This window comes from Marmota monax, unplaced genomic scaffold (genome assembly GCF_021218885.2).
Source record: "Marmota monax isolate L192 unplaced genomic scaffold, Marmota_monax_Labrador192_F-V1.1 WCK01_AAM20220418_F8-fsc00232, whole genome shotgun sequence".
Classification (NCBI taxonomy): Eukaryota; Metazoa; Chordata; class Mammalia; order Rodentia; family Sciuridae; genus Marmota; species Marmota monax.
Window position 1 is genome coordinate 840,006 of NW_026695232.1, and position 14,014 is coordinate 854,019.

The window sequence follows — 14,014 nt, forward strand, 5'->3', positions numbered from 1 at the left end:
TCCCGTGAGCTTTATTAAAATGTTGCCTTCTGCTGAGGCAGGCTTCACGCAAGCCCTAAGCTCTGGGTTTGTCTGGCGTGAGCAAAAACTGTTTCCCTAAGTGTCCAAATTTAGTGATTTGTTTACTTCGATTTGAATTTATAATAAACACAATGCCCCTCCCCCGAAAAAATGTCGCGTTCATTGGAAATTATAGCAAATCCTCCCGAGAACCTTAAAGGTTTAGAATGACTAGGGGGTTTCGTTTGGTTTCTCTTTCTTTTCATTCAAAACGGATCAAAATCCGCCGTTTTCCTTCTCTTTTCCGCTCTCACCTGATCTCCGTCTCTCCTGTCAAATTAAACATGCCACTTCAAAACCTCTGCCTGTTGCTGGCGGCGAGTACCCCCACACGGCAGGGCTCAGACGCACCCCGATCCTCACCGGTACGCACAGACGTAGAAACTGCCCCTCCCACCCCGCGCGCGTTCCACAATCACCCACCCCGGCGCGCGCACCCTTGCGCGCGGGTTAACTCTTTCACCAACTCTTACCCCACACTCTTGGTCATGAGGGATTGCAGGTACTTCCTGGCAGACAGCTGGTCCAGCACTTTGCGGTAGGCCTTGTTAAGGATCCCTTGGGCGACATCTCTAACGGGAGGCAAAATTTATGCCCATGGTCACTGCCTCGCGCTCCCACCGTGGCAGCCCAAGACCCCATTGCTGGGCGCGCGCGCCTCTCGGCATTCAAGCAGGATGACCGGGAAACGCCTAGAGGCAAGGAACTTGAGACTAACTCTCTTAAGAAGTTCCCGAAAGTGAATGCTGGGATCTAGAGTTAGATCTGACCTGGGAAGGTGGCAGATCAGGAGTCTGCGTTCCCCATCTACCGAGGCCCGCACTCACTGACATTCCTCGGGCCACAGACCTTTCGGTCCCTACGCGGTCCTTAGGTCCACACAGATCCTCCAGCTCCTATTTTCCCTTCGGTCTCGTGGGATCGGGCCAGGCAAAAGAGAGACTTTAGGACTTTCATGAAAACGGACGTACTCTGTGGGCCACCACCCTACCCCTACCCACCACCTTGGTCCTAGGGCTCGTGGTCCAGGGCTGCGGCGGAGGCCGCGCGGGACGTACCTCTTCTCCGCTGGATAGTAGAGAGCGTAGGCGTCATGCAGCGCAGAGGCGGGGCTCCCTGCGCCGGGCGGGTCCGAGTCGTAAAAGTCCTGCAGCGAGTTTCCGTCCTCGTCGTAAGCCTCATCCTCAGGACTGCGAGGTAGCCAGAAAGAGTGGTCATTACAAGTCCTCCCAGCTCTGCGAGGACCCAAAGAGGGGAGATCGCACTGATTTTCCTTCCTCCTAAAGGTCCCCTAAAGAGATCTGTCTTTTCTTCCCGGGCAGGGGTGGGGGTAATGGTAAGGAGGAGGGAAGTACATCCAACCGAAATTCCTACTCCACGAGGAAGCTTGCCCACCCCTCTGCTGGCAAAAGGGTTGCCCTGCAGGAGCCCTGGGAAACCGGGTCTCAGCTAATCATGCTACCTTAGTCTACCTTAGTCTCTGCTAATCATGCGTACCTGGCCACTAGAAAGAATTGTGCCCTCCCAGCACCCGAGGTTCCCCAAAGTATTAACAGTCTGGGACGAAAAAAAGTTCTAGGAGATTAGACACTGACCAACGCGAAGACCCCAAGGGGGAGAGGCCCAGAGCCGAATGGAGAGGCTAGGTGGGTAGGGGGGGTGGTATGTGTGGCGGCTAACTCTGGCAGCCACCCCCACCCGAGCCTCTGAGCCCAGGGGAGCCCTTCCCTGCACGGATGTAGGTCACGGAGAACCTCCAGCTTCTATTTTGGGCCTGAAAGGATCTGGCAGGAACATGAATAATAGATGCCCCTAAACTTAGCCGGTTTGGTGGCGGCTCTTTCTGTGTTGTGTACATGCCCTCCGGTGCCTCTCACCCCGGGAAAGTGCCAGGCATACACAACTTTGAAAATAGCTGGAGGTGAAATAAGAAGGCTTTTAAGTACACTAAATAAATAGTTAACGCTAATCTGTTAGTGATGGCGGGGCGGAGGGACCCCATCTCAACACCAGAGCACAGGTCAACAGGGGACCGACATCGCGGGTACCTGGGGACGTCACAGTCTCCCTCACATACCGCCTCCATCCTTGATATTGGGCAGAAGAGGTGGGTTAAAGCTCAAAGCCCCATCGCTTTGGGCCGCTGGAGAGACTCTACCAGGACAAGTAGCTCTCCCTAGTCAGGGCTGGAGTCCTACTTGTTACTCTGGTTGCCTTTCCTCCATCCCTGGAGAGGCCAGACCAAGGCAAGCACATCCCTCAGCACGCGCCACACCCCGTCTTTTCTTGGCGACGCGCCTCAGCCCTGGCCCTGGTACTCCCGAACCAGGTCTTTTTAACCACTTTTGTCCTGCCCTGTACCTAGAGGCTGGAATCCTAACACTGTAGCTAGAACCCATCTCTACCGCCAAAACAACGGTCGGCCGCCCCCTTAGCCAAACGTTTTGGGCGCGGCTGGGAAGAGCTACCCTCCTCACTGCCCGGAGTGCCACCGAGACTCTGCGCTGCCCAACGCGTTTTCACTATCCCGCACATCGGTGGGGGTCCTCTGGGGCTGCGATGGGGAACCCGGGCTGTGCCATCCGATTAGAAACCGGGGGTTAAGGGGAAAAGCCAGGCTTCCTCCACCCTGGGCTAGGCAAGGCTGTCTGCCTGCATGCTTTCTCTTCCTCCTTCTTTGCATCCGTTTCTCCCCCTCCCTCGCAGGCTCATTCTTGTTCTTTTCTCAAGTTGCTTTTTCTTAGCCATAATAAACTGCCAACACTGCCCTCCCCAAGACAGTCTGGGACACAAAATGCAATTGGAACATGGATCCCTTGAAAGAAAGCTCTTGAGGAGAAAGAATTCGAATGAGGTGAAGAGGAAGGGCGGAGGGGAGAGAGACCCCGCCCCAATAGTCAGAAAGCGCTGTAACAAAGCAAAGTCCAGGGAGCTTCACATTCATCCCCCTGACTAGCGTTGGGAACCGATGTTCTCCGAACTCGTCCTAAGAATAGGTAAAAGAAGCCAAGCTGGGGACCTTGCCCTGCCCCCCCCTCGGGCCAGGTTGGAGGAAGGGAGGTTTCTCCAACACTCGGAAGCTCACTCGCGGTACCCGGGTCCCAGGAATGCGTAAGGTTGGGGGAGGGGTGCCGAGCCGTTGTGGAGCCTGCCTGGCCCTGAGGATTAGCTAGGGCCAGGACCCCGGGCCCAGCCAAGATTGACAGAGAGAACTGGGGATACGGGGAACAATGCTTAGTAGCCTGTACCCGGGGAACTGAAGGAGGGCGACCGTCAGAAAGTGTTCGGCAAAGGGAAGCCCCAGCTCAACACAGGCGCCCAGCACCTACCTGATCCCGGGGAACCGGAGTCCGGCGGCGACAGGTGAGCAGTAGACGCTGCTGTGCATTATTATCCCATAGACCAGCAGGGCCAACCTTGCTCCGCTACACATGGTCATTCTGCGCAGGATGGAAAAGAGGACACACAACCGTGAGAACGCCCCTGGCCTTCTAACCTGCGACCCCAAGAAACTCCGGGAGCAGGGGGAGGGAGCGCAGCTTCTGCTCCCTGCGTTGAATACCACTTAGCGACAGCCAGCGCGCGCCCTGCCACTTCTCGATTGCTATAGTTAGAAAGAAAACATGTTTGCATACACCCAGCTCCCGATAACTAGACAGACCTGGTACAAGAAAAGCTAATTCGTACCCTGATGCCAATGCTGGCGGGAAAAAGAAAAAAAAATCAGCAGTCAAGTGAGTCGTTTGGTTTGGTGAGATTTTTTTCCCCCTTATTATTCAACTCTTACCGCTGCTATGAGAGGGTTTGCTGCCAAAAAGGATGGCGGGCAAAGGGCTCCTTCAAGTTTCTGAGCTGGAATCACAACCCGAGAGGCATCACTGTCTGGCGTTGGTGTCTGAGGAGAAGCAGCAGGAGGAGCTGGAGGACTTGTTTGCTGGGGCTAGTATTCCGTTCAAAAGTTTGTAGACTCAGAACTAGGAGGGAGCGTGACTTGGAGAGATGTATAATCAAGAGGAAGCGACGAGCCTAAGGGAGGGGGAACGGAGTGGCGCTTAAGTCCGCCGGGAGAAAGAAGCAAGTGATAGAGGAAAAGAGGGAAAGTCAAAGAAGGGGAGGAAGGAAAAAGAGAGAGCCGGCCGTGCAGCCGGGCTGCCCGGTCAGGCAGCTTCCAGAGTCAGGCAGCTCCTTCTCTGCTCTGAGGTCCCTCTGGCTGCGTCTGAAGATGCGGCTTCTTCTGCTGCTGCCGGTGGTTACAGAGGTGACCGGACGTCTGCTCGTATTTATATATGCAGTTAGCAAAAAATCTACCCGAACATGGTTTTAGGAGAACCCTCTTTGCCAACATCTGTCTGCCTCTTGCCTTTAAGTACAGAATATTTTGTTGCACTGTTGCGCTCCGATTTTTATTCATGAAGTGACTTCCTCTTTTTTTTTTTTTCAGTCACGTAATGATCGAGTATCAGAAAAAGACGTCAGCATCCCAGTCCCTCAAGGAACATATTAACTATTCTGTGCTGTCCTCTAGGATGATAAGATCCGGAGTCATCGACTTCTCATAAACACCTTTCACTCATACAATCCAATTTTTAAGAAGTCCAATTATTTTGATGGTTTTCAATTTCACCCATTTCTCAAGGACAGGTAAAGAATTGGTAGAATTTCTAGGAGGGTAAAAGTTATGTTTTTAACTATATCCCTACTGTTTCTCTTTTACTTTTTCATCAAGCCTTACCAATGGGAGCTCTGATCTCTGGAATGAAGCACCATCAAGCTCTCCTATTAATAAATTTAATTTAGATCTCCTAATTTCTTGCGTATGTTCTTTCAAATAGACAATTAAATGTGGAAGTCGTTTTGTTTTTAAAGGGAAGTCTTGGAGGATTTTCAGTAAATTTCTAATGCGTCTGGCTGTGGTTGATAGTCTGGCTACCAGTAGATTGATTAGAGCTAAGGCCACTTCAGGAACCGGCCTGTGGAGCTGTCCATACTCTAGGTGCTGAACTGTTTGGGCGCAGATGCTACAAATGTTGAAAATTGCCACCAGTTTAATTTTCACCAGAGCCTCTCAATCTGAAGACTTGGCAGTGGTGCTATTAATGTAGCAATTCATTGTCTAAATCACTCTGCTGTTCAGATACAACACCCTTGCAATGTTCATGAATGTCCTAATGCTGACAACCATCTCCATCCCTGCCTTAGAATTCAGTAAAGAGAAATCTGTTCTCAGTCCTGGATCTCTAGTTTTTTCCTGTTTGTACACCTTCGCACTTTCTGTGGCTCTTACTGATTTTAAAAATTGAAACTGCGACATCATGTTTTCCACAAGAATTGAAATTTTAAGAGTTTGGTGGTGAGAAATGTTTTTTACACTTACTTTACAAGTTGAATTCTGTTTGGGGAAATACAGCCAGACTGGAAAACAGGAGGATTCCCAGTACAAGTTCACTTGCTGAGGATTTCTAATAGAAATCCCTCCCTTGGGAATGGTTAATTTTTTTTAACTGAAAATGACGTATGAAGAGAAAAGCAATAAGGGAAGAGCACATTCACCCTGAACTTCCAAGTCCCTGTAATCAAAAAGATTCATAAATTTTTACTCCAGTAAGAGATTTCGGGTCTACTTCCTTTTAAAGGGAATCACATCCATAACATTAATGTGCATTTTAATTATTTGGATCTAACACAAAAATTAGAGTCTGACAATTAAGTGGGAGTGTTTCCTGTTACTATGATTTGAATCTAACATTTAAATAAGCTGTATTAGTTCTGTATGCTTTTCCAAAAACATAATGCTTCTCATTCTCAATGCCATTCCCGCTCTTATTTGAGATTTAATACTTCCTCCAAAAAGATAAAGTTGTACTTATTCCTGGCCAGGAGTGGACCAAAATTGCCTGCTTCCTCAGTTTCTTCCTAGCTATGCTCTAGGCTTCCTGCCTTCAATAAAACTTAAAACATATCTACATAGGGATGAATCTCTTTGTCTTGGCTGCACATGTCCGTTGATTTATGTCGGAGTGTTTACATGCGTGTGTTCGCTATTCAGTTCTGCCTCTGCTCCCACACAAAGAGCCTGCGGTGAACACCACCGGATAATCAAGCAGAGAAGCCTTTCTTACTAAAGCGCCCAAAAGCTATTACCTACTGTGGCTTTCCTGTCTTCCGCCTTGCTTCACGTCAAAGGTGAACCCCATTAAAATCCTTACTCTTTCCTCCCACGCGAATTCCGAAATGAGTTCAATCTGGAGAAAATTTGAAAATTTCCAAGACTCCTTGTGCAATTCACTCAGCTTTAGTAAAGGGAGCCACCGTGTGGGGAGTTTGTTGACTTCACGGCCTATGAAAGGGGGAAAATCACAAACAAGAATAACTTGGTGAGGTGGTTCAATTGCTGATTCCAAGGGCCCCTAGAGATCTGAACCATGTCTCTCTAGCTTACAAAAGCTGTGGCCTCTTGCACTCCTCTCGGTTGAGGTACGCTTATACGAACTCGGGGCCCAGCACCCCAAAATCACAATCCTAAAGCCGGGAGCCCATTTGCTGGAATAAAAGTATAAGCAGAGGACTTGAGAGCCTTGATCACTGGCCTCAGAAAAATCAGGCTTTGGAGACCCATAATCTATTGCTCAGCTCAATCTAAAGACTCACCAGCCCCGCCCCACAGTTGCTTGAGGATATTGAAACCCCCAGCAGGATCGTCCGGTCGATTCCCCCCCCCCCATTGCCAAAGGCTGTGTTTAACTAGGCTAGTTTAGCGAGGAGTTGTTCCTGATCTTGACAGTTCTGGCCTTGGGCCCCTGGTCCCGCAGAGGCCAAGAACGCGGAAAGAGTGGAGGAACTAGAAGCTGAGCACTGGCGGGAGGGGTCTGCGAACTGCGGGAGCCTGGGGCTGCAGCCCTCCTGCTCAAGCCTCCACCCAGATCTCGGCTTTCTTTTGGATGGAGAGTGAAGTCTCAAATGACCAAAACTACCTCCCCCAACTCCTCCTCCCAAGAGTGGGAGGGTTAAGGCTGCCTGGGGCGGGAGTGTGGAGGGCTTTGTGTCTGGGCTCTTCCCGGAGCGTCGAGGAGGAGGGCACCCATCAGCCCGAGACGCCAGGCTAGAGAGACTGGGAGCCACCCTGCACACACGCACGAGGTGTCCCAATGAGAACAGGGTAGGAAACTCCGGTCAGGTACACTTGTTAATTACGAATGCAGATGGCAGCCTGGCTGGAGGTGTAGGGCGGAGCCTGGGCTATGGATCCAAAGGCCTCTCCACTAAGGGCCCTTTCTGGGAGAAAGAAGAAAGGAAAGGAGTTAGGAGAATGGGGAAGGGCAAACAAGGGGGAAGAGCCTTCTAATACTATTTTGTTCTTACTCAGTTTCTCTCCCAAGGGGGGTTTTAGATCTTCCTAAGGTAACTGAGAGTAAGAGCATGAGAGAAACCTCCTGATCGCCTATATATAATTGAAAAGGGGGGCACAGGGTTGGGGAGGACAGTAGAACTTTCTATTTGCAGATAACACGAAGGAATTTCAAGTCTTCTTTCCAACACCCCCACTTCTCACCCATACACCCTCCTCCAAGACTTCCCGGACTGGTGAAGTTTTTCCCACAAGGAATGTTGAGTTGGAAAAATTAGAGGAACCAGGGAAATCTTCAGTGTGGAAAGGTCTCACCTGTGCCCTCCGGGAGGCAGAATGACCCAAGACCTTTGGGGCTAAACCTTGACCTTCCAGGAACAGGTTGTAAGAAAATATTTGTTGGAAATCATGAAAGTCCCTGTATTTCAAGTCTCTAATGTATCAACTCCTTTTCATCCCATCAATTGTCCAGAGGTGAAAATATTTTTTTATCCAAAATGGTCAACACTACCATTTTGGATAAAAAAAAAAAAAAATTCCTGGCACATCTACCTTTCTGATGCTCAAGCCTTGAACCTTGACTCAAACCTCCATTCAGTAAACTCTTTAGCCCACAAAGAAGTAGATATTTTTATTGAAGCAGGAGGAATATATCTGGTATATTTACTGACAGTTTGAATTTGCAGATGGTTTCACAACATTAGCAAATACTATAGTACTTGTATTGTCTTGTCTATGCCAAATCTCTGCTTTTTGAACCATCTCTGCCTGGGAAATTTAATTTCCCTCTGTTGCATGGAAATCACCTTCCTGCTCCTCCCTTTTAGCCCACATATTGCAAATCAGTGATATCAACTAAGTCATTTGAGCCTTTAAGCAGACCAGTGAATGGGTGCCCAGTTCCCTAAGTAAGGAAATTCCCAGTACCTTCCTTCTGGCCCACTTAACTCATGGTACTCATAGTTTCCACATATCACATCCCTTTCACTGGCCACTTAGCTCTCTACAGTGCCCTTTACCACCACTATCTCCATAACCTACCCCATCAGATTTTTTAAAACCATATGAAAGGACATGTTTGCACAAAGCATCCTCACACATTTCCATTGTAATTCCTATTGCAATGCCCACTGTAATAATAAATCAAGAATGGGAAAACCATACAGTCTCATTCTGTTCTTTACTAGTCAGTTCTTAGCATAAGAACCAGGCTACAGTAAACAAGTTTGATGCAGAACATCATCCTCTTCTATGAATGACAAAAGTGAATTATAACATTGTATTCAATTTCACCCTAAACTTTTTCTCTTCTGACTCTTCCAGAAAATGTGATGACTAATGACTCACTTCATACTGATTACACCTGTAGGGAAACCCAAATGTTCTGCAGCAGAACATCATGACCATCACTTACTGGACTGCCTGCCTCATGCTCTTCTGAACTCACTGTGAAGTAAGGAGCTGATGAGCTTACCCACAGTGTGTCATGACTTCTCTGACCTTCACAATGTAGTGCTTCACACACTCTGAAAACAACCAGAAAAGGAAACCTTTCTAAACCACATGAGCAAAGTGTTTCTCTTTAATTCAAGAACAGAATTACATATTCACAGGGCCAAGAAACCTTGCTAGTTGTTTTAAGACACAAATCAGACTCCCAAAAAACACAAACCAGTAAGTAACCTTTGCTGTAAGTTTGGTTGATTTCAAGTATCCCTTATCCATGCTTCTTCTAAGGCCTAATTCTCTGAACATTAGTTAACTGAGAACCAGAAATACAGTCCCCAGACTTTACTGTGAAGCATATGCCAAATTTTCCTGAGATTTCTAAAACATCTCTTAAAAATCTAGGAGAAGAAAGCTTTCTACTTCAGTTTAAATCCTCTGCTCAGGAAGACTTAAATGCGGGAGGAAGAACTTGGAGAGGAGCCAGGAAACCCAATATCCTAAATGATTTTTTGAGATAGCTTCTGAAAATGTTGAAAGACAGATCTGTATATAAATAACAAGGTTTTATGTGAAAATCAAAAGAGGATTTTGCTCTGAGTTGACAACCTCCCAGATATCTGCCCTGCAGGCTCAGATTCAGTTCTAAATATCTATTTGTAATAATTTTGTAAAAACTTTGCCATTATTTTTATTACTAACTTTGGTAATAATTTTGCAAATAATTTTATTTTTCTTTTTGTAGTGTTGGGGATAGAACCCAATTTCCGCATGGTACATAAGTACTCTACCTCTGAGCTACACCCCCAGCCCATGCAAATACTTTTTAAATAATCTCTCTCTCTACCCAAGTAGATACAGGCATGAAAAAAAAAAAAAAAAAAAACTATCCTCTGCATGGAATACAATTATACTTGGCATAAGTTTACTATTTGATTTTTTTTTTTTTTTGTACTGGGGATTGAACTCAGGGGCACTCGACCACTGTGCCACGTCCCCAGCCCTATTTTCTCTCTTATTTAGAGACAGGATCTCATTGAATTGCTTAGTACCTCACTTTTGCTGAGGCTGACTTTGAACTCACCTTCCTCCTGCCTCAGCTTCCTGAGCCACTTGGATTATAGGCCTGTGCCATGGAGCCCAGCATGAAATTTTTAATTATTGTTGCTTTAAATTATTTTAAATCTTTCCTTCCAAAGGGACTGTATGATGTTGCTATTCCCTAGTTAATAACAGAAAAGACAACAACAATACCTGGTTAATGCATACAGGGTTCTTTCCCCTCACAACAATCTTCTTTGTAGACACTGTTCTTATCCAAATTCAAAGTCGAATTTTAATGACTCCAGAGAATCTTTATGACCATAGTATGTTATGCTGGCTTAAGTATTTATTTTCTCTAGAGTTGTCATAGATACAAATAACTAGTTTAATATTAGCCTTAATCTAAGACAATTGAGAAGAAAATCAGTTTCTTATTAATTTTCCAATCAAAAATTTTGTTTAGGGCTGGGGTTGTAGCTCAGTGATAGAGTGCTTGCCTCACATGTGTGAGGCCCAGGGTTCAATCCTCAGCACCACATAAAAATAAATAAGTAGAAATAGATATTGTGTCCATCTACAACTAAAAAAATGTGTTTAAAGTAATAGAAATCAACTGCTCTTAACATCACTGAAATTGGCTAAGTTAAAACTACAAACATATCACATATTTTTAAGTTTTTTTTTTGAAGAATAGGTATGCTGCTAAAAACAAAGGCATTAATAGTATACTGAATATTCTTATTTGCATACACTAAGTTGTTCAAAAGGTTAGAAATATTGCTGTCCCGAGTCATTGTTTAAAATGATCCCATACTTAAGAATGTAGCTAAAGTTTTAGTGATGGGTCTAAGTTTTTAAAAATTCACTATTTTAAAGTTCATCTTTTAACGTCCACTATAAGATCACTATATCTTATTAAATCATCATGTAATTCAATACTACAGAAGCCCTATGATTGCTGGTGAGTCAAGACTTTTGTGAGTCAAATGAGATGATGTGTATTAAAAACTGTTTTACAACAGTAGATCCTAGACCAGTAGAAGGGAAGGGAAATTAACATTATTAAGCTCCTTCTTTGATAGCAGTGATATTCTGTGTTAGCAAATATTTTTTCATTTAATCCTCTTATTTCCCTGTAAGACAAAACATGATCATCATTTCTGTGTGTGTTGCTTGGCATAGAACCCAGCATTTGCTAGGCAAGTTCTGTACCACTGAGCCACACCCAGCTCCTATTAACCCTATTTTTACTGATGACTAAACCAGGTCTCTTAAAAGTGAAGTAACTGACCCACAACCCACAGCCAACAAATGACAAAGTCAGGTTTCAAACCCATGGCTGACTATTCCCAAAATCAGTCTTCTCTCAGTTGCCCTCCCTGTTGTAACTACAGAATTACCACTATTTACAAGTTATCATTTTTTTAAAGCACTTGATTAACCAAACATCATTTATAAGGCAATAGTTTGCCCAATTGTTCTCACTTTTTTCCTGACATTTTACAATAAAAGAACTTATATGTAAGTATCATTTCCAAGAACATTTTAAAAGTGGTAAGTAGTAAATGAGATTACACTCACAGGAATTTTAAAATGTGATAAAGTTTCAGCAATTTAAGCAGTGTGGTGCTGGTTAAATAATAGATCAAAGGAATAAGTAGATCAAAGTATATAAATATGAAGAAATAAACATTAGTATTCCACTTCCAATTGGAAGAGTAGAATACTGGGGAAAGTGACTTCATTTGGAAAAAGAGAAAAATTGCATTGAATCAAATAAATCCAAAGGGATTAAAGATATAAAATGTAAAAGAAAATCACAAAAATGCTTTAAAAGTATATACACATAATTTTAGAATTGTGAAGGAAATTTTAAGTCTGGTAATTAAAATAAAATCATAAAGGAAGAGAATAATAAATTGACTAAATATTTTTAATTTCTCTTTGTTAAAATCTACAACCATAGGAATGCACACCTGTAGTTCCAGCTACTCAAGAAGCTGAGGCAGGAGTATTATGAGTGCAGGAGTTGGAGGCCAGCCTTGGTAACATAGACAGATCCTATCTCAAAAAAAAGGAAGAAAAGAAAAGAAAATATCCAAAGAAGTTAAACAACATCCATGAAAGCATTGGGAAAATGTAGGCATCATTTTTAAAATTAATTAATAATAAAAATAAGGACTTCAAAATATGAAAAACATTTATCCATAAAGAAAATATAATTACATAAATGTAAAGTTGGTAATTAGAAACATGAATGGACAACAAAATTGCAAAAAAAAAAAAATCTTCAAGAACATATTTTTTTTCCCCAAGTGGATAGGCAGTTGTGCCAGTATCACATTTTTTCACTGGAAATTACATAACAATGTGGGGTTTTTTATATTTATGTGGTTATGTTTATCCCTTTGGTCACACAAGTATAAATAAAAATATCATTTTTTTCTTCTGATGGTGCTGGGGACTGAACCCAGGGTCTCATGCATGCTAGGTAAACACAAAAATCATCATTTTAAAAATCTAACAAATCGGTTTGTTATATTCTACTATGTTGTACTTTTAAACATGCTAGGACACATGCCCTCAAGCACTGCTGGCAGAAAATGTATTGATCCAACTTGTCCAGAAAGCAGTTTGTCAATTATGCATAAATTTAACTCACTGATTTTATTTCTATGAATGTATGCTGAGGAAATAAGCAAGTGTGGATTTGTCCAAAGATTAACTGGCACCATTGATTTTAATAAAAATACTGAATAAACCTTAAAATGTCACGTAAGAGGGAATCCATCAAATTTCTTTTAATACACCCCTACAAAGGATCATAATTTCTACTATAGAAAGGTGAAATGAGATGATGCTGTAGAAAAATCTTTAATGACATAAGAAGATTCTTATATGTTTCATTAAAAAGAGAGAAAGTGGGGCTGGGATTGTGGCTCAGTGGCAGAGCGATTGCCTTGCACATGTGAGGGAGGCACTGGGTTTGAACCTCAGCACCACACAAAAAATAAATAAACAAAAATAAAGATATTAAGAGAGAGAGAGACAGAGAGAGAGAGAGAGAAAGAGAGAGAGAAAGCGGGTTATAAACCCACATGTATAGTACAATATCAATTTTGTAAAAACAAAAAATTTATACCTATGCATCTGGAAGGACCCATATACTATACCAAAATAGTAAAATGGTCATTGTTAGTGTTGGAATTATGGAGGGGTACCCAGATTGTGTTTATTTTCTTTGTAAGTTTGTTCATCTTTTTCTTAAAGTTTTTAAATGAATATTTTCAGAATAAAAAAATTACAGATTTATTTTCAAATATATGTCTAATGCATAGTTTTTTTATTACATGGCTAATAACACTAAACTTCCTCTTTGTGACAGTTTATTCTGCTTTTTGCTGAGCTATTTGTCTTATCATGCTGACATTTCACCTGTGCTTGGAAGAAAAGCTAAAAGCAAACCAGGTGGGGAGAAAGAGAAAGAGAAACAAGTGGATCCACACTTAAGGGAGCAAGCTTAGCAAAATGAGGTCTGAGAAAAAACAACACAGAATAGAGAGCATCAAGCATCTCAGCCATCCAGGGCGGCCATTTCCAAGGTATAGATTGAATCATCTTGTGTGTAAGTCATTACTGATAAGATTAATTGAATGTGTTGAATCAAATTTGTTCTGAATGAGGTTGAACTGGATCTTGGAAATCTAGTTTATTCTACATTATTTAGAGGTGGATGATCTAGCTTGTGGTTTATTCAAATTTGGCTCCTGTATGATCCAATTCATTGTCATGTTTTGCAGGACCAAGGACCGGAGACCCCCTCACCTCCACAAAGTACATCTTTCAATGAAAGTTTTAGAAACAGGGTCGTTTCAGATGTAATCAAGTTAAGGTGAGGTCACTAAGGTGAACCTGATCCAGTGTAACTGGTTTTATGAAAAGAAGAAATTGAGACATAAACATAGAAATGCACAAAAAGAAGATTATGTGAAGATTGGAGTTTATACTTTTACAAACTAAAGAATGTCTGAGGCTACCAGAAACTGGAAAAGGAAAGGAAAGATCCCTTTCCTACAGGTTTCAGAGGGAGCATGGCTCAACAGCTTGATTTTAGAATTC

At 43.4% G+C, this 14,014-nt stretch overlaps 1 protein-coding gene across 4 annotated transcripts in view; it reads right to left on the reverse strand.

The window, feature by feature from the left end:
- Adcyap1 (adenylate cyclase activating polypeptide 1) overlaps positions 1–4,434 on the reverse strand; it is a 123,466-nt gene extending 119,032 nt beyond the window's left edge. For 3 of the 4 annotated variants that reach the window (XM_058577087.1, XM_058577085.1, XM_046438505.2), the window contains exons 1-4: positions 3,848–4,434; positions 3,390–3,500; positions 1,119–1,250; positions 534–632 (exon numbers count right to left, since the gene is read on the reverse strand). In XM_058577087.1, coding sequence (XP_058433070.1) covers positions 534–632; positions 1,119–1,250; positions 3,390–3,499 — 341 coding nt within the window. In that variant the 5' untranslated portion in view covers position 3,500; positions 3,848–4,434. Of the gene's footprint in view, positions 1–533; positions 633–1,118; positions 1,251–3,389; positions 3,605–3,847 lie in introns of those variants that run through there. The other variant, XM_058577086.1, reaches the window with a different exon arrangement.
- Positions 4,435–14,014: the final 9,580 nt, after the last annotated feature.